At 38.1% G+C, this 21426-nt stretch overlaps 1 protein-coding gene across 1 annotated transcript in view; it reads left to right on the top strand.

Annotated features, from left to right (window-relative positions):
- Positions 1-12059: 12059 nt before the first annotated feature.
- LOC143021514 (sodium-coupled neutral amino acid transporter 7-like) overlaps positions 12060-21426 on the top strand; it is a 35980-nt gene continuing 26613 nt past the window's right edge. Inside the window, exons 1-3 of the mRNA XM_076179089.1 lie at positions 12060-12421; positions 19062-19244; positions 21189-21310. Of these exons, the coding sequence (XP_076035204.1) occupies positions 12229-12421; positions 19062-19244; positions 21189-21310 (498 nt within the window). The 5' untranslated portion in view covers positions 12060-12228. The remainder of the gene's footprint in view (positions 12422-19061; positions 19245-21188; positions 21311-21426) is intronic.

Genomic DNA, 21426 nt, shown 5'->3' on the forward strand with positions numbered 1-21426 from the left:
CACCTGGGTTGAATGGGTGCCATGTGAAGTGTCTAAAAAAGGGAGGTACAGTGATGGTGGATTGACTGGTAAGTTGTTAAATATTAGTTTAAAAGAGGGTAGAGTGCCGGAGTGCCTGTATAGTTCCACTTTACAAGAGAAAAGGGGACAAGTGTGAGTGTAGTAGTTTTAGAGGGATCAGTTTGTTGAGTGTAGCTGGGAAGGATTATGGGAGGGTTTTGATTGAGAGGATTAGGAGAGGAACAGTGTTAATTTAGGACAGGTAGGGGTTGTGTGGATTATATTTTTGTGGTAAGACAGATATGTGAGAAAGCTATAGGAAAAGGTAATGGTGTATTTTGGGCCTGTATGGATTTGCAAAAGGTTTATGACAGGATAGACAGAAAGGCACTGTGGGAGGTATTGCAGATATATGGGATAGGAGGAAAGCTGTTCAGCGCACTCAAGATCTTTTATGAGAGTAGTAGAACCTGTGTTAGAATTAGAAATAGAGTGAATGGTTTGAGGTAAAGGTGGAACCTCGTCAGGGATGTGTTATGTCGCCTTGGCTATTCAATTTATACATGGATGGGGTGATGCGAGGGGTAAACGCAAGGGTAATGGGGTCGGGGATTGGAGATGGTTAAAGAAAATGGAGAAAAGTGGGAGATAAGCCAGTTGTTGTTCGCTGACAACAATGCGCTTGTAGTAGGATTAGAGGAGGGATTAAGGAAGTTAGTGATGGAGTTTGGGAAGGTGTGTGAAAGAAGGAAGTTGAAGATAAATGTGGGTAAATGTAAGTTAGTCAGATGTACAAGGGGAAAGGATGGCAGCAAATTAGAAGTGAGTATTAAGGGAGAGAGACCAGAGGAAGTGGACAGTTTTAGATACTTGGGTGCGAATGTGGCGGTAAAGGGAGAAGTGGAGGTAGAGGTAGGATGTAGATTGAAAGAAGCGAATAAATGACTTGGGGGATTAAAAAGTGTAATGAGAAATAGACATTTGGGAATGGATGCTAAGAGGAGATTGTATGAAGGATGATTGTGCCGACAGCACTGTATGGGGGAGAAACATGGAACATAAGAGAGGAAGAGCTTAAATTTGTTTAAAATTAAATGCCTGAGAAGTATGGTAGGGGTTACTAGGCTGGATAGAGTGAGAAACGAGGAGGTGAGGAGGAGAGCGAAGGTAGAAAAGGAGTTGGGAGATAGGGTTGAAAGAGTATTAGGATGTTTTGGACACATGGAAAGAATGTGTGAAGAAAATTTAGTAAAAGAAGTGTGGAAGGCAGAGGTGGAAGGAGTGAACATAAGGGGACGACCAAGGATGAGATGGATGGATGGGTAAAAGGGGCATTGGGAAAGATGAGAATGGAGAATGGTTGTGTATGGATAATGCTGTGATGCATGGAAGGGAGTTGATGGGGGATGGGTGTGTAAGTAAGGGAGTATGTGTGAATGATATTTTGACACAACCCGAAGGGATTTCTCCCCGTCTTCTCTTTTTCTGCATGAGAGGACGGAGAGGGGGGCTCGCTAATTAAATGAAGCGGCCTTGTTTGGATGTGCTGTCTTGCTACATTGATTCTGACCCAAGGCAGTGGGTGAGATACACGGATGACCCATCATCCAGGAGGAGCCAAGAAAAGAGGGAGTGAGGGATGGTGAATAGGAGTGGTGTAAGTGGTGGTGGAATGGGTGGGAGTGGATTTATGTCTGAATATGGCTACCTCCCTTGGAAGGGGGAAAAAGCCGTTTGTACATATATGTATATGTATTTATTATTATTATCATTATTATTATTATCATTATTATTATTATTATTATTATTATTATTATTATTATTATTATTATTATTATTATTATTATTATTATTATTATTATTATTATTATTATTATTATTATTATTATTATTATTATTATTATTATTATTATCATTATTATTGTCATTATCATTATTATCATTATCATTATTATCATTATCATTATTATTATTATTATCATAATTTTGCAATTATATTGCAGAAAGGAGTATAATGAAATATGTTGAAGAAAAATAATATTGGTGGTAGATGCTCAGAGTTGTGCTGGGACGTAGAGATAAGGAATTAGTACTACGACTTCTAAGGGTGAAAAATAAGGTTTTGTACAGGAAAAATGGGTTGTATGAAGGAAGAACTAAAGTGGGGAATTAATTTTGGTGAGAAAAAAGAAAGAAAATGAGGGAAAAGATGAGAAGAAAATAAGATAACGGTTGATAGTTGGAGGAGAGAATGGGGAAAAGCGCGAGAAACGGGATTTTTTCTTCGAAGCGACTTGACGTAGGCGACGCTGAAAGGCAACTTGAGAAAAGTGAAAAAATATAATGAATAAATGAATAAGTGAATGAATAAACAAAGAAATAAGTAAGTAAATTAATAAATGTATAAATATTTTTATAAATCAATAGATAGATTATGTCTTCGTGTCTGTCGTCATACTGGAACTTGAAGTCATGCAGCCTTTTCGTTCGATTTGACACGAAAGAAATGTGTGTGCCAGTACTGACAAGTAATAAGAGGGCGGGCGAGACTTTTTTCACCTTGGTAATTCTTGTCAGGTGTAATATGCTTCTTAAAACCATTTTTTTTTCTACGGAAACAAATGTCCATGGTATCACGATTGTGAGTAATAATAGAATAATATAGTATAATGTAATGTAATATAATATATAATATGATATGATATAATATAATATAACATAATATAATATAATATGATATAATATGATATAATATAGTATAATATAATATAATATAATATAATATAATATGATATAATATATAATAGAACGAAACGAATTAGGACAAAATCAAATCAAATCAAGATATAAATAGCACAGTGATATGATTCATATTTTTCCATTAAACGATTTAATCAAAGGGATCTTCCTCTGGAAATCCTCTTCTGTCTGTGTCCCTTCCCTCCCCTTATCAAAATCGCTTGGAATTAGCCAGAACTAAATCAACAAACACACCACCACTTGCAGCAGCATTGGTCAGCTGATGAGGACAGCTGCAGAAGTGTTTTCTTAGGAGAGGAGGGACGGCAGGGAGGGAGGGAGGGAGGGGAAGAGGAGAGAGGGGGAGGGAAAGACAGAGGGAGAGAAGGAGGAGGAAAGGACAGGGAGAGGGAAGAAGAGGCAGAGGGTATAGGAAGAGCAAACAAAGAAAACGTTTAATGTATGTAAGTAAAAAAGAGAAAATGCACACTCTATGAAGGAATGACATTAAGGTTTAGGAATTATTCGATCACATGTAAATATTCCAAATTTAGCAGAAATGTTTGAAATTTTAGGAAGGTGCTAAGATAAGAGGGAGGGTGGAGGGGTGTGGAGTGTGTTCAGGGATGGAATGGGTGGGAATGATTTTATGTCTTTTCCTTTGTGGCTACCTCCCTTGTAAGGGGGAAAAAGCCTTGGTATATGTATGTATGTACTTATATTCATTTTAGTTAGATATTTGTAACAAATACAGTAACAATACTGCTGTTACTTATCACAGGTTTTATGATAAATATTAATAAACACAATAACAACGATATATATATATATATATATATATATATATATACATATATATATATGTATATATATAATATATATATATATATATACTGTATATATATATACTGTATATATATATATAATATATATATATATATATACATATATATATGTATATATATAACATATATATATATACACACACACACACACACACACACACACACACACACACACATATATATATATAATATATATATATATATATATATATATATACAGTATATATATATATATATACATATATATATATATACATATACATACATATATATACATACATATATATATATATATATACATCCTCGGCAAAAGTAGTTGTTATTTCGAACTATGTGTTCTTTTCATTATCTGCACTTCATGTATATTGATTCATTGCCAAATAAACTTACTTATTTACTTACTCATATGGATTTAGTGATATCTCCCTTTTTAAACATGAAACTCTGAAAGCTGCCGAGGAGTGCGTTGGAGGGCGCCCAAGGTGAAGTGGTGTGGCATCTCGAGAGACACTGGAGAGAATAGAGTTGGGGTATACTCCCAGTATGGTGTCGTTCAAGATAATTACGCTTGTGGATAGAGTAAATCAAAGTCGAGGTTACGTGGCATTGGCTATTGTTAAGTTACACTCAACCAACGCAAGTAGCTAACTCCTCAATGACCCCAGGTCGTAGACCTGCGGCGTCTCTGCCCGGGCATACAGAGTTGCCACGTCTAACCTATCTACGTAGGAGATACTTATATAGTATATACAGGATTACATTATGAACATGGATACATATAAGGCATCTACATGCTAAGATGTTACAGAATAAGGTAGGACTCGATACCGATAGAATATATGCATAGGTATACATAGTTATATATCATATGATGTGGCACCGACATATTGGCGTATCACAAGACGAAAATGTAGTAGCACATTTAGTAAAATGTTTTAAATAACCCACTGTCGGAGAAACAATGCAATAGAAACAGACGAACTGTATATTTCGACCAAAAGTTTGGATGTAGTATGGGCTCTAATCTCTCCCCAGTACTATCTAATCTTTATATGGAATATTTCGAAACCGTGTTGGTACCGGACATAAAGCCACCCGACATGATCTGGTTTAGATACGTTGATGATATTTTTACGTTTTGGGACGATAGTTGGGGAACATTTAATGACTTTCATTTCAAACTTAATAATTTGTCACCTAGTATAAAATTTAAAGTTGAATGGGAAGAAGATAACAGCATTCCCTTTCTGGATATATTAGTGATCAAAGGTCATAGACATTTGGATTTCACAGTATATAGAAAGCCCACGCATACTGGTAGCTATTTACCTTTTTTTTAGTTACCATCCAGAAAGGGTTAAACTAAGTGTTGCTTCGGGCCTCTATTTAAGAGCATTAAGAATTTGTAGCGTTCAATTTTTAAATAAAGAATTAGAAACAATAAACCTACATCTGAGCAAATTAGGTTATCCAAATTGGTTGTTAACAAAAGCTCTTAGCAAGGCAAAAATCAGCCATTATAAGAACTCTTCCCAAACAAAGAACCAGCACAATTGGGACAATAAATGTATAAAGATCCCATACAACCATTTATTGGATGAAGCTTCTAAAATGTTACCACAAGATAAAATCAAATTGGTCTTCAACTATCCTAATAATTTTTTTTATGAAGTAGTAAACATACATCATAAACCCAAATCAGATAACAACCCACTACCTTGTAAAGATTGTAATGAGGTTTACTGGGGTCAAACTGGTAGGGACCTCAATACCAGAGTAAAAGAGCACAAAAACTCTGTTAGGTATGCACAAAACAACTCCGCGGTCTTCCTCCATACATCAACAAAGGATCACCGCATAGATTGAAACAAACCAGAAATAATTTATAAGTCCAATTGTAGCTGTAGGAGATAGTCGAATCTTTCCATATCAAACACTTGCCAAATTTCAACACACCAAAAGGGCAATAGTCACCTGATTGTATAACAACTTATGCTGTGAATAAATTGTTACCATTCCCGAGTCCGCCCCACCTCGGACATGTAACTTGAGCCACCTCCCCTTGTTCCCACTTTGTCCCTCTCTCACTGTATATATTCTTGTACATCTTACCTTGTACCTATCTGCTGAAGAGGACCACAGTAGTGGTCGAAATATACAGTTCGTCTGTTTCTATTGCTTTGTTTCTCCGACAGTGGGTTATTTAAAACATATTGGCGTATGTTACTTGCTGCGCCAGAGAATGCGCGTAGGTACATACGCAGTTATAAATTACGCACTACGTTACATTATAGTATATTACAACTGCTACTTGAACGTGTTTGTGATGAAATGCCTGAGAAGTATGGTAAGGGTTACTAGGCTAGATATAAGAGAAATGAGGAGGTGAGGAGGAGAACAGGGGTGGAAAGGGAGTTGGGAGATAGGGTTGATGAAAGAGTATGGGGTGGTTTGGACACATGGAAAGAATGAGTGAAGAAATATTAGTAAAAGAGATGTGGAAGGCAGAGGTGGAAGGAGTGAACATGGGAGGTCGACCTATGATGAGATGGATGGATAGGGTAAAAGGGGCATTGGGAAAGAGGGGAATGTCTGTTGAGGAAGGACGGAAGAGGACAGAAGATAGGGATGGATGGAGAATGGTTGCGTATGAATGATGCTGTGATGCATGAGGGGGAGTGGGGGGGGATGGGGGAGGGTGTATGTATGAGAAATAAAAGGACGCAGCCCAAATGGATTTCTCCCCGTCTTCTCCTTTTCTGCATGAGGGGACGGAGAGGGGGGTCGCCGATTTAATGAAGCTGCCTTGCTGTGGATGTGATGTGTCTTGCGACACTGCTTCTGATCCAGGGCAGTGGACGGGATGTAGGGATGACCCGTCATCCAGAAGGTGCCAAGATAAGAGGAAGGGAAGAGGGCACAGGGGAGTGGAGTATGTTGGAGATGGAATGAGTGGGAGTTGTTTCTATGCCTTTGTCTTTTGCCTACCTCTCATGTAAGGGGGAAAAGCCTTTGGTGTATGTATGTATGTATGTATGTATGTATGTATGTATGTACAACTGCTACACTAGTATGGCTGGGGACCTGGACCAATACATGACTCAAAAACGGCGGACTAGAGCCCTCATGAAAATAGGTAAGAATAAGTACGTCAGGGGAATTGCTGAAGATACCGAGGGCCATTTTGATGCAAGTTATCTCAGGCCTGCTTACCGAGCCCTTAAAAAAATCCTCTCCAAATCTGTGGTCCAGAGGAGCACAATTCAAACAGCTGATGACGAGCTAGTGCCAGGTGTGGATGGGTGTAGCCCTTTTGCTGAGTACTTTGAGCAGTTGCTGATGGGTGACCTTCCAAGCGGAAAACTTCCCCTTGGTGGCGTTCAGGTGGCGGTTCCTGGTCCACCGAAAGATGAATTTCCGCCCTCTCTGACAGAGGTCAAAGAAGCTGTAAGTTGAAGGGTGGAAAGGCAGCTGGCATCTGCAACATAAGTGCGAAGTTGCTGAAAGCTGGAGGTGAAGCCATGATCCGTGGGTTGCGTGCAGTACTGTCTGCTGTCTGGTAGTCCGATACCATTCCCTCCGACTAGAAAGAGGGTCTGGTCGTCCCTATCTGGAAGGGAAAAGGGGACCGGCAAGGCTGCAACAACTACCGCGGTATTACACTGCTCAGTGTGCCAGGTAAGGTGCTTGCCCGTCTATTCTTGACATAGGTTTGTTCACATCTGCTAAATCTTAAGAGGCCTGAATAGTCATGGCTCACGCCAAGTTAATAAGTCAGCAACTGATCAGACCCTAGTGTTTCGTATTCTTTTGGAGCGCCGATGTGAGTTTCAACAAGGGTTTCTTGCTGGTTATGTTGATCTCAAGAAGGCGTTTGACTCGGTGCGTCGTGGACTGCTCCTGAATCATCTGCGGATCCGTAGGATTAATGCAAGGATTATTGATTTGATATCTGGCTTATACTCTGGGACAGAGAGTGTTGTAAACTATGGAGGAGGTGTGTCTAGTTTCTTTCCTGTTAATTCAGGAGTGAAGTAAGGATGTGTCTTCACCCAAACGCTTTTCAACACCTGCGTAGACTAGGTATAGAAAAGAGTTGTCGATCACTGTCGTTGCGGAGCATCCATCGGTAACAGCAAGGTCACTGACCTTGTGTTTGCTGATGACACTGCCTTTGTTGCAGAGTCGATACAGGTCTTGGTTGCAGCCCTCGAGTCACTGCACAGGAAGATGAGACCGCTTAGACTTCAGGTCTCCTGGACCAAGGTCGATGTCCAGGAGTTTAGGGGCTTACTGGATGACACAGTTCACTCTGCCCATGCATTGGGCGAGGACATTGAAGTCTTGGAAGGCTTTACATACCTTGGCAATGTAGTGCACAGCAGTGGCGGGTCATTTCGCTTGTTTGCGAAAACGTCGCCATAACTCAAAAAACTGAATTGTTGAGTTATCTATACAGACATATTCATCTTCAAACACGGATTTTTTTGGTAACAGTGTCATATCTGTAGCTCAAAAATAGACCGCTAGGGAGTACTAAATGTCCCAACGACATAACCTTACATGTTCCAACTTGTTCCAACAAATATTTTAGACTTAGTAAAGATTATGATTGTTTCAACTTCTATAAACTTTAGAGGCGTATTTGATGCTCCAAAAAATGTTCCACCTATGGTGTTTGAGGGCTTTTTATAATATTGGGAGCGTTTTGAAACTTTAAAATGCCTCTCCTGAAAAATTCGATATTTTGAGTTATGACGACGTTTTCGCAAACAAGCGATTTCAGGAAGTACTTCGAAGGATTGGTATTGCTTATGGTGTTGTGGACTCAGCCTCAGCCAGAATATATATGGCGTTGTCGTTATTTATCCATGAGGGCTAAGATTCGAATCTTCAAGCTACTTGTGCTCCCTGTCTTGCTGTACGGCCATGAGATATGGACACTGACTGCTGACCTGAAGAATCGTCTTGATGTCTTTGGTACTAAGTGCCTTTGGTATATCTGGAATAACTTCGTATCAAACCAGAGAATTTACTGTGAGATTCAATTTAGGTCAGTTATATGCATAATTCGTGAACGTCAACTTCAGCTATATGGACACGTAGCATGTTTTCCTGATGTTGATCTTCCTCACAGGACTGTCTCCACAAGAGACAACCCTCGACGGAGGAAACGAAGGGGACGCCCACAGAATTCATAACTGGGGAACCTGTCGAGAGTTGTTTGGAATGGGAAGGGTGTTTTCATGAGAACTTGCTCGGAGAAACCCTTGGAATCGGCGTGGGCGTGTGAGTGAAGCAACGCGGCCCTTGGCGTATGACGCCCCCAATCGATGATGATAATGATACTACGCTATGGTTCAGAGTCCTGTCAGACCGCCACAGTAGGTACAGGGCTAATTAGATATCGGTCATTGAAACTCACGTCTTGTGAGCAGATAAGATATGATTTCAAAACGGTAGTACATAGAAGTTCATACATAGGCATGATAAGAAGATAATGAAAGCAGGCCAATGTTTTCCTTGGCGGAGGAAAAGATATAAGATAAGAAAACTTATATTCGGCTTATGATTTAAACCGCTAACTTTACCTCAACATAACAGAAAATTGTTGTATAGTAGGAAAAGTTCAATGTCACATAATCATATATACCAGTCCTTATAAATCCTTGATGTATGAATCTTTATTCAACTTTAATGAATTTTAATTTGCAAACGATAGATACTTATTTCCCAAAATTGAATTATACCAGTATTGGCCTGAGAAGATTTTTTTTTTTTTTTCTTTTTTTTAGGGTGGCTGATATAATCTTCAAAAGTTAGGGGTCATGTCCCCCTGTCTCTCACCAAAATAAGGCCCTTGTTCGGGTGCATTGTCATAAAATACTGTAAATCTTAAAAGTAGACTTATTTTTTCTGCTGGGTAGAAAATTAAGCCAGTAAAAGTATGGTGAATAAATAGTAATAAAATGTATATATATATATATATATATATATATATATATATATATATATATATATATACAGTATATATATATACATGCATACATAAGTAAACAAGTTATTGATGAAACAGACAAATAAGCAAACGGACAAAAATAGATAAATAAATAAATAACCATGCAACTCACCAAGCAACTAATCAATCACATAAATACACAAATAAGAACATAGATCAAAGTGATGAGAAATATCAGTTTGGTAAGACGAGAGTCCAGTTGCCCCAGATGCAATCACCGCACTATCCTACATACTGTACTCACGTCTACCAAACAGCAACACAAAACCTTTTAACTTGATGACTTATGGGCTGAAAAGATAGCCGTGTCCGGTTACCTGAGGACGCGGTTATCCTACAAGAGAAAACCGGGGGAGGAGATTCACAGGTAGATTGGAAGAATGGTCTATAATTGGTACGACTAAGAACTGAGACTGAGAAGTTGCTTAATTCCAAGGACAACATCGTCAACACATTTTGAGCATTTGGTTGGTAGGAGGTTAGATATCCGAGTGGACATCTGCTTCAACCACTTGGACGAAAGAAGGGCCAACACGTTCCTGGTCTTTTGCAGGTAACCTGCAACAACCTCCGGGTGGGACCATAACTCACTTAGGGAAGTGGGTTGTCTGGGAATTGTTAGTGTGGGGTATTGCAGTATGCAGTGTTCTGTGTTCTCTGCGTGGTGTTTGCATCTGGGGCAGCTAGAGTCTGTGGTCAGGCCTATTCTGTGTTGGTACTGTCTTAATGCTGGATGGTATCCTGAACGCGGGCATGCCAGTGTGATTCTATTTTTTTTTTCTCTCTCTTTTTTTTTGTGGGGCTTATGTTTAGGGGTTAGTATTGGAGTATTAATTTTGGTGATCTGTCTTGAAAGACTTATTTAGTGATCTGAGTGTGTATGTGTTTTTGTGTGGCAGATTGTTATATATGTTTGAATAGTATAATACTATTTTTCACGTTCAGTTGATGGTGCTTGAGTGATGTGTGATGGATGTTTGGTGTTACGGATTCTGGTGTAGGACTGTGTTCCTGCCATTTTCATGTGGAACATCCTGTTATTACTCATAGTGCTCCATTCTGTACAGACTTTAATTTATTCGTCTTGCTGATCGTTAGGAATCATCCTGTGGATACGTAGTCAAGGGTGGTTCTTATGAATTACTCGATGACCATTAGAGGTTCTCTCTGTAAGTAAATTTTTGTTATCAGGTTCTTGATATGTGGGCTGAAAGTCGTACGATTAAATTATCAAATGGGAGAGCTAGAATCTTATTTGGTTTTATTTATTTATTATAATTATTGTTTATTTATTTTTTTATTTTTTTTTTCCAATGGGTGGTGTTTAAATCACGGCTGTACGGTGTAAGGCTGTACGCTGTTAAATTCAGGGGTGCTTCCATTCTATTATTTTTGAGTCATTATTCTAATTTATTCAAGTAGGGTTGGGTGTGCTTTGCTGCTATTTTGTATATACCTAGTTGGTTTATTATTAGGTGATCTGCATATATTTACCTAGTTGTATTTTGCGGGAGAAGAGCTATGCTCGTGTGACCCGCAATGTGAGATAACATTGGTGTTTAGTTCTGATTCTGGAGTTTGGATGTCACTCATGAAGTGATTGAGCTGTAAAGGTGAAAAGATTATTTTTGTGCCTGAAATTTTGTTGTTGTTTTGGATTACTCTGCACTGGATATATCGTCATTCGTGGAAAGGAGGGAGGAGACATGACCCTATTCAAGTGCACCTTGGGGGAACAATCGGTTACATAAATTTGTCTGTACAAAAACTAAATGAAAATAAATAAATAAACAAACAAATAAATGAATAAATAAGAAATAAAGATAAATAGGAAATAGGTAAATAGAAAATGAATCAGTTAGAATATAATGAAAATAAAAAAATGTGGACACAGTTTCAAGCTATGAGAACACAGGATATGAAAATGTATTTTTCCAGAGAAAAAGAATAAAAAGAATGGAATAAAACAATGTAAAACAAAACAAATAATCTAAATAAATATATAAATACAATAGATAGATGAATAAATGAATGAATCAAAAATAAAAAAAACAAATAGATAGACAAATAAATAGATAAATAAATAAGAAATGACAACCCTCTAAAGATAAAAGAGTACATGTAGTTCCAAGAAAAGGCCAATTAACTAAAAACATGACAAAAGACACGAGTCACTCGACACATACAAGCTAAACTCACATAAAAGTTACTCGTACTGTCCTCGAACATAATGCACTAGGATCTCGAATTAAAAAACTGGTACTATTGAGAACTATAAAAAAAAAATGATGGCAGTTTTCACTAATGGATCGAATGCATCTGCAAATGACCGAACAATTATCAAAGATTTATTTTTGTAATATTATCCAAGCTTATATAATAATATATGAATCTAATCTACGATGTAAAATTTGGTCACTGTTAGATAAGTAGTAAAAGTGTCCTCCGTATCAGCTGTTAACAATGACAAGCAAACATAAACAAAGGGGGAGTCACGAGTGTGTGAATGGTGGGAGGTAGTATCAGCAAAATGTATCGTTCAGTACCCATGCAGTGAGCGTCAAATGAGCTGAATAGCACATATAATTTAAAGAAAAGAATTGTAAGATCAATATAACATTATCAATGATGCAGGAAGAGGGTAATGTGGATAACTATGATGGGGTTGTGGTTGGGGTCATAGCTTCTGTAGCATCGAGGAAGAAACGAAGAGCAAGATCTAAGTATGCAAGATTTGGTGAAAGAGAAGATGGTACAACTCCACCGAATTCATACTCACCTGGCACAAGTGCATCTAGTAGAACTTCCAGGAGCTCACGTAAGTATTGTTAAGAAAATGTAGGTTTTATTGTAAGTTTATGAATTCAGATTACCGAAGTTTTGTGTCAAACTTTTCTTTTTGGTAACAAGGTTTCTTGCTAACTTAACGTTATCAGCTGTACCTCGAGTTGGGGATAAGAATTCCTGCTCCTCCATATCCTTAGGCAAGGGAAATGAGTAAATATGGGATTTCAAAAGGTAATTAATATCGCTATTTCATCTATTGGTCTTACGAGATTGTTTTTTCTAAGGAACTTACATGACTCGAGTCTTGATTTACTTGATTTGGTTAGGTGGGTTTATCATCCCACCAGGCTAATGCATCGACCATCGTGTCCACCTCCAGTTTTCCTCAGCCTTCACCAAGGAGTTTTGCCCATCAGGATCTCTGGGGATATCTTCCAGTTTGGCTAGGAATTTATCCACCTGGCATTTGAAAGAGTCCACTGAGCAACTCGTTTTATCTTGAACCTCTCTTGGGGTGCAGTTGAAGAGTCGGGCAGCTCTTCATCTGAAGCTGTTATACTATAGTGATGCAGCTCTGCCACATTGAACAGTGTTGATAATGCAGCTTCTGCCTCTGCATTCAGACACCTGTGATATTAAAGGGCTTGTCAGATTTGGTGCTTTTTCCTCCATTATTTTTCAAAAGAATATTATGGTATATCTATCCTATCTTCTCTCCAAAAAGTAGAGATTCAGGGACATTAGCCTTTCTGAGTAACTGTGATCTTTTAAATGTTTATATTTTTTGTGAATTGTATTTTTATTTTCTCTAACAGATTTATTTCATTAGCACTGGTTGGACTCCATAGTTGGTACCAGTAATCAAGCCTTGGCAGTACAAGGGATTTCCAGAGTGTTAGCATTGTGAGTTTATCTCAGGTTTTAAATGTTCTTAATATCCAGCCAGAAAGTTGATAAAAAAAATTCACTAGGACTGTGACATGCTCCTTGAAATCACAGTTACTCGATAAAATTACACAGAGATTTTGTACATTCTCTATCTTATAAATAGGCTGGGGTTAATGTAGTTCTTGTGACTAGTCTCCTCCTTGCATCTGAAGTTGATGTATTGGAATTTACTACCATTGAACACCTTGTAGTTAACCTCAGCCCAATTATATACATGGTCCAGATCTCTCTATAAAGTCAACTTGTCTCTGACTGAACTGATAGCTCTAAGTAGCCTAGTATCATCAGCAAAGCTACTGATTCCACAGTTTTATGTCCAACATAAGAATAAGGAATAATACCAGTCCTAGGACCATTCCTTGTGGGACCGAGTTATTGTTGTTGTTGTTGTCGTTCCCTAGACTGTCTGTCCGAGGAGTCCCGTCTCCCCAAGGAATGCCACAGCCGAAACTGGGTTTTCCCACAAATCCTTTATAGAGTGTATGTTGTATTATTATGATTGTATTATTATGATTTTTTTTTTCGCATCCAACCTAGATATTGACCAAAAGGTCTCCTGTCAGCATGCTCCGCCGTTGTAATCCTTTGTAATCCTTTGTGTTGTTTGCGTGCATGATTGTGTGTAATGCAGTCTTCCATTATGTGTTGTATGGTATAGGGTGAAGTGTTACATCCTGGGTAGCTGTTCACAATGCGGTCATCCAGCCTCTTCTGGTAGCTTAGAAGTGCTGGGTGGTGGCCGCACCACAGTCTGGCCAGGTGGACTCTGTCCTTTCGTGGGAGAGAGGATTCAGAAGGGTGGATATCAGGGGGTCTGGCATGCAGCAATGTGTTATCTTTCAATGTGTTAATGGAGCGGTGAGTGATATGATTATGAATATGTTTCCGGAGGCTGGTATTTGGTGGTTGTGGAGGAAGAGAAGAGAGTATCTGTGTGTGATACAGGTCTTTGGGTGTTGTTTTAATGTTTCTTGGTGTGTGTGGGTGTTCTGCTATGTAGTGTAGCGGGTGTGATGTGTTTGTGGTGGCTGCGGCAAGTGTTTGTGCCTCTCGTGTCGAGGTGGTCCTTGACTTTGAGGACTTTTGTTTCATGGTGTAAATGGTCTGTAGGTGTTGTATTTGTGCAGCCTGTAATTGTTTTTAGGGCTTTTTTTTGTATGATTTGAGGGGTGTTGTGGTGTGTCTCACTGAGATTAGGAGCCCATGCAGGACTCGCATAATTCATCACTGAGCATAAGCATTGTTTGTATATTGTTGTATTAGTTTCTTTGTTTTGTCCAAATGTTGTTCCAGTGATTGACCTAAGTGCGTTAATTCTAGGTGTGCATTTGTTTTTTATGTTTGTGATGTGTTGTTTGAAAGACATGGATGTATCATATGTTACACCAAAAATTTTCGGTGTGTTTGAGTGTTGTTGATGTAGAGATGAGGTATGTATTTGTGTTCTTTTGTCTAGTTAGTGAGAAGTGTTGCTGTAGATTTGGTTGGAGCTATTTTGAGTCTGTTTGTGATGAACCATGTGTTGAGTGTATCAAGGTATGGCTGGATTATTTCTGCAGCTTTGTCTGTGTTACGATGTGTGCATGTGATTGTTATGTCATCTGCGTAGGAAGAGATTTGTATTTCTGAGGTGTCTGGTGTGGGTATGTCATGCATGTGGGACCAAGTTGATCACATTGCTTACTACATTCTCTTGCCCTGTACTCATACAAACTGCTTTCTTCCTGTAAGAAATTCAGCAACCCATGCACCTAATTCTATTGAGATTTTTAGGTCACAGAGTTTGTGCAGTAGAACCTTGTGGTCCATATTATCAAAGACCTTGCTGAAATTGAAATAAATGGCATCTGTTCTTGTAACAGGACATAAGATGTTGTTCATTATTGTGTCATAGCGTTCAAGAAAGGCTGACAGGCATGATCGACCAGCTTGAAAGCCATGTTGAGTCTCATTCATTAGATTGGACTCCTCAAGATATTGTACAGTAGCAGCCTTAATAATCCTTTCAAAAAGCTCCCCCATGTTGGAGGTCAGGGACACAGGGTGGTGATTATTGGTATTTTTCTGTTTCCTCCTCTATGAATTGGAACAATAGCTGCAGTTTTCAGTGGGACATGCAAATAGCTCTGTTTCAAAGATTCTTCCATCAGCAGTTTTAAAGGTTTCCACAATGGCAACATACAGTTTTTGAAGAGGTGTGCTGATACACCATCTGGGCCAGGGGTGGAAGTTCCAGATAGTGAGCATATTGCTTTTTCAATACATTCTTTTGACACTTCTGAAGAAAAAAATTGTATTGGTTGTTTAGTAATTCAGCAGTTTCCTCTTGGTCTGGGAATTCTGTCCCATTGTCATCAATCAGTGTGCCCATCACAGGCTTGGTTTGTGCAAATTGTTTTGCATTTTTGTAGAAGTATCCTGGATTTATTTTGATTTTTGTTGACTGTATTTTGTTCTGCATGCAAGGCCTTCTCCTGGTGAGAGCTGATGATTTCTTCTTCAATGGATTTTAACTGCTCCAAGACAGTTTTTCATAGTACCAAGGAGTTTTGGAAGCCTCTTGGTCAGCTTGTGCTTTTTTCGCATCAGACTCTTACATCTTTTGTTATAATTATCTGTTCTTTTGCTACTGTTTTGCTCTCTGGAAACAAATTGTTCACATAAGTTGGCCACTGTGTTCAAGAAATTTGCAAAGTTTGAAACTGGGTCTTCATTGTGAAGAAGATTTCTCCAGCCAATAAATGACAGTGCATTATTAAACTCCTTCCAGTCTGCTTTGTGGAAATTTAAACTAAAATCTGCTTTTGTATTTGTTATTCCTGTGGTTCTTCTTTTCTAGTGTCCAATTAGTTTCTACACACATAACATTATGATCAGATATTGATGTGGGAGGTCACAGTGATATTTTCAATGGCATCTTCATCATTGGTCCATGTTAAATCTAAGATGTTATTGCCATGGGTTGCTGTTTTCATCACCTGGGACCAGTATGAGGAATTTGCCAATTCAAGCCACATGTTTAACTGCACATTACTGGTATTTATGACATTAGTATCCTATCCACAGTTCACATTAGGGAAGTTCAAGTCACCTAATACTACAATTTCAGGCAGTGATGTAGTTTGATTTAGGAGTTTGCTCCTTATGCTTTTATATAAGCTGTGGAATTCATCCTCTCTGGTGTCTGGGGGGTGATAGAAGTTTGTTTCTATCCCAAATCATTGGAAACAAATAACAAAAGCATAGTTTGATTTTTAAACTGATAAGATTTATGTGTATTTACCTAACTAGTATACAGGAAAGGAGTAACGCTTAATGGGTCCTGTCTCCTATTCTCTAATTTTCTAACATACCTAGACTCAAATCCATGTACAGTCCCAGCTTAATCTATATCTTTGGTTTCCAATGATCATATTTAGATTTGAACTCGTGTATTGTTTGAGCTTGGGCTATATCACCTTCTAAGCTATTCCACATATTGATACATCTATATGGAAAAAAATTAGTGCAATCTATCCCCTTTAGTGACCTAAACACAGTAATCATGTCACTTCTTTCTCTTCGATCTTTCAAAGTTTGTAGATGCAGAACTTTTAGTCTTTCCTCATATGGTTTATCTCCCAGGCTGGGGACCAGTTTGGTTGCTGCCCTTTGTATTCTCTCAATCTTGCTTATATCCTTCACTCTGTATGGGGACCATGCTACTGACACATATTCCAATCATATATCAAGGTTTCGATGAGTTTTTTCATCATCTCTTTATCCATATAATAGAATGCCACTTTAATCTTCTGCAGTAGTCCATATGTCTCTCCCACAATCCTGTTGATATGTCTGTCAGATGACAGGTTGTCTTTTATCAACACTCCCAAGTCTTTCTCCTCTTTTGCTTTTGTAATGTGTTTGTTTCCCAAGGAATAGTGTAAGGATGGACATTTGCCGCTATTGTCCGTTTCCAGTACTTTGCATTTTTTGGTATTGAACTTCATATCTCATTCATGGCTCCATGCAAAAATAGTATCTAGATCTTTTTGTTAAATTCTATTGTCCTTGTCATTTTTCACTCTTCTCATGATTTTTGCATCATCTGCAAACATGTTGGCATAGCTTGTTCCTTCCATCATGTCATTAACATAGACAAGAAACATTATTGGTGCAAGTACTGAACCTTGTGGAACTCTGCTCATTACTGCTCTCCAGCTTGTCATCTCATCCTTTACTACTGTCCTTGTGTATCTTTCCATCAAAAGTCTTAATCCATTCTAATAGTTTGCCTCTCAATTGTATTGATTAAGATTGCATACTCTTTATGTTATCCTTTGTAGGGGTAAGAGCAGTAATTAACTCAGACTAACCTAAAAGACACTTAATTGAGGAGGGTCGTTAACATATTCTTCATCTTCCTCCTTTCCATGAGAGGATTAAAGCAGATGGATATAATGATGACCAAACTCGTGCACTCATTGTGGGTATATCAGTTCTATAATTTCAAAGCCAATTAATCTTATATGTTAGTTAAGAGATGACTGAATTATAGATAAATGGAGCTATGGAAATTCTGTTGAGTGCTATCAAGAGTCTTACAATAAGTAGTATGGTGTTTGTGGCAGCCAGAATTAATGTTTTGAGATGAATGTAGGGCGATATTATAGTTTTGTGATATAGTCACAGTTGTTCACTGTATATGTAGAGTGATGAAGGAAACTTTTTATTAGAAATGACAACAACCTTAAAGGGCATTCCTTAAAACTGTCAAAACTGGATTACTGGAGAACTATGCTGAAGGGAAACCGGTTTGCCATTAGTCATTGGCCACTGAAATGTACTCCCAGAGTGTGTGACTGCACCCTTAATAGCCTCATTTAAAGCACAGTATGACAGACACACAGGAATGAAACAAAGACTGGCTAAAATTCCCAAAGGTGAGGATCACAACCAGAAGACTACTTATTTCCCCACTATCACTTGAATAGGTAGGCTACTTGACAGATTTGGAGTTAGTTAGTAAGAATGAAAAGACAAAGGAAATGAGCAAGTTGTTATTTGTGAATGATACTGCACTCAGTAATTCTAAGGAGAAATAGAAGCAGTTGGTGATTGAGTTTAGATGGGAAAAGGGTAAAATTCCAGGATCACACAAGCACAGATATCACAACTCTAATTACTTTGTATATCACCATTAATTGTGGTAGTTTCTGAGTTGTACTGTGTGAAAATGTGAATGATATATATATATATATATCATATGTGTATATGTACGATAAATCCAAGAACTTCACTCCATTTTCCCCATTGAATTAAGTATAGGAAATTCCCTACATATGAAAGGGATATGTACCTTTAAACACTTTCAAATATTGATCATTCATATATTGAAGTGAGACAGGTGCTGCAGTTGCTCATGCAGTGAACTTGGTTCTATACAGTGTTTCATGATTTTTTCATACCTCTTTTTGTACTATTGAAGCATATGCCTTTCGTATAAAGAAAATTGTCCTCACTTTTTCCTTTTCATACCTTTGAATCTTCATATAGAAGATTTTCATATACAGGGGATTCCCTGTATTCACACTATGTAGTAATTATCAAGAACACTCTTCTTGCACATATGGTGGAACTGATGTACTTTATGTATCACATGTTTTTGATGAGCATGTGAGAACAGAATGGAAATGTATGATTTGATGAAATAGTTTTTATATTGCTGAAAAAAATATTTACAGATTTACATCAACATACAGACAGCATGGGACACATAGGAGTAGAGCAACCTCATATAGATGGCTACTCTGAAGACCGGCTTATCAGATCACCCCGAGGCCTAATAAGACAAGATAGTCCAGTTTTAATCATTGAAAATAGTGGAATTGATTCATGTGAAGTTAGTGAAACTTCTTATACACCAGGTAACTAATGTGTCTTTGTTTGTATAATTTTTTTTAAATAGTATTTTTTTTTTTTTTTTTTTTTTTTTGTATCATGCCTGATCCTATCCCCATCCCATTTTTGTTGCCTTTTATGACTCATGACTCAAGTAGTAACACCTGGTGGCAGTATTCTTTCTATCCTACCATAGGGTTCAGCAAAAAAGGAAATGAATATTCAGAGAAGTGTTTTATTAGAGTGGGAGGACAACATAATGGAGGGGCAGTTGCATTATAATAAAGTAGCATCATTTCTCTATGAATAGAGATTTCCTCTAACACAGACAAAATGATGTGTGGCTCTGAGCAGCTTTTAACCCCACAACAACATGCTGTCAATACCCCCAGATGGGGGGGGGGGTAGCTGATTAAATGAAGCAGCCTTGCTGTGGATATGCTGTGTATTGCTACATTGCTTCTGACCCAGGGCAGTGGTTGAGATGCAGGGATGACCTGTCATCCAAGAGGAGCCAAGAAAAGAAGGAGGGAGGGAGGGGTGGTGATTGGGAGTGGAATATGTGGGGATGAAATGGGTTGGAGTGAATTTATGCCTTTGACTTTGGCTACCTCTCTTGTAAGGGCAAAAAAGCCCTTTGTATATGTATGTATGTGAGTATGTACATAAACCATAAAGGTTTTGTATGTTAAGGGAATAGCCTCTCTTTGCAATGTGTCATATGTGTGTATGTATTTACCCAATATACAATTACTAAATATACAGAGTTGGAGCCATACCTATGGGGTCCCATTTCTATATTGACATTTATCAAACTTATTTGTCTTTAATCTTGCCCAAGGCAATGTAAGCTGCTTCCAGTCTTTTTAGTTCATTAGTTCTCATTCTTCATTATCACTTCATCTTCTGATCCATCACTTTCCAGTAAAACACAATCCTATCCTGTTCAGTCCTTTTATTTGGAGTTTCTACAATTTTTCTTGTTTTCTCATTTTCTCTGGTGCATCCCTCTACAGAAATGAAAAAAAAATCGTTGTCTGCAATTTAAACTTTATTTTCCTTGGGTGTGCACCTCTTTGTATATATCTGACTAACCTAAATACAATTTTTTTATGTGTCTTCATCATTATCCATAATTACTTGCAGTTTTTTTTGCTTTTTGCCTGTGATTTTCTTCTCTTTCTATTTGTGCTGATAAATGCTCCTCTTTCCATCCAACTACAATGATACATTTATGTCTATATCTACCACCTCTGCAGCATACTACTTGAACATACATAACAACCCACCACCTTTCTAATTTTTCAGTCCTTGCTCCCAGGGCTGTTAATTGTTTATGAAGTGCACTCGTAGTCCTTTTTGACCCCAGCAGAATAAACACCATTTGAGGACAAAACCTGTATTGATTGTACAATATTTTGCTTGGGCAGTCAATAGAGGCTTTATCCTCAAATGATGATTACTCTATCAAAACCATTGGCAGTTGCCATCTTTAGATACTGTTTGTCCTAATCATGTGTTCCATTACAGTCATCAGTTATTCATTCATTATGGTCATTTTTAATTGGTCTATATTACTTGTCATTTGAATAAATCTACTACAATCCATAGTCTGTTCCTGATCAATGCTGGTGCAGATTTCACCACTACTATCTGCCATTTTCATTAACCCATGGCAACACATGGATTGGGATGCCCTTTCATCACAAAAGCCAACAACTGTCTGTGTGATCAACCTAGATTCAACCCCCACACAGAAGACATATAGAGCACCACATTCTACAATGCCCCACACTAATAATTCCTAGTCAACAACACAATATTTTTTCATTGAGAGATTTATAGGCCTGCTTGGTGGCCATTGCTGGCTACTTGGGAGACATGGGTCTCCTGCAAGAAAGACCTGGGGACGATGCTTATTTGTGTTGGTGGTTTCTTGAATTTTATTTCTTATATGTGAAATTCCACAGGCATCGGTTGGGGAAAGGCCATGTTTCTGATTGTCAATGCAGCTCTTGGTGGAGGACTTCTTAACTTCCCACGAGCCTTCCATGAGTCTGGAGGCATTGTGTCAGGAAATCTTTTACATATTGTAAGTACATTGTGTTGTACTGATGATTTTAAAAAGATTTGATAAGCATGGAAGAACTTTGAGCAAATAGTGTCAAAACCTGATTTGATGGACTTTGATGTAAGGAATGTCAAGTA

Source organism: Oratosquilla oratoria, chromosome 42 (genome assembly GCF_046742065.1).
Source record: "Oratosquilla oratoria isolate Oo_2021 chromosome 42, ASM4674206v1, whole genome shotgun sequence".
Lineage (NCBI taxonomy): Eukaryota > Metazoa > Arthropoda > Malacostraca > Stomatopoda > Squillidae > Oratosquilla > Oratosquilla oratoria.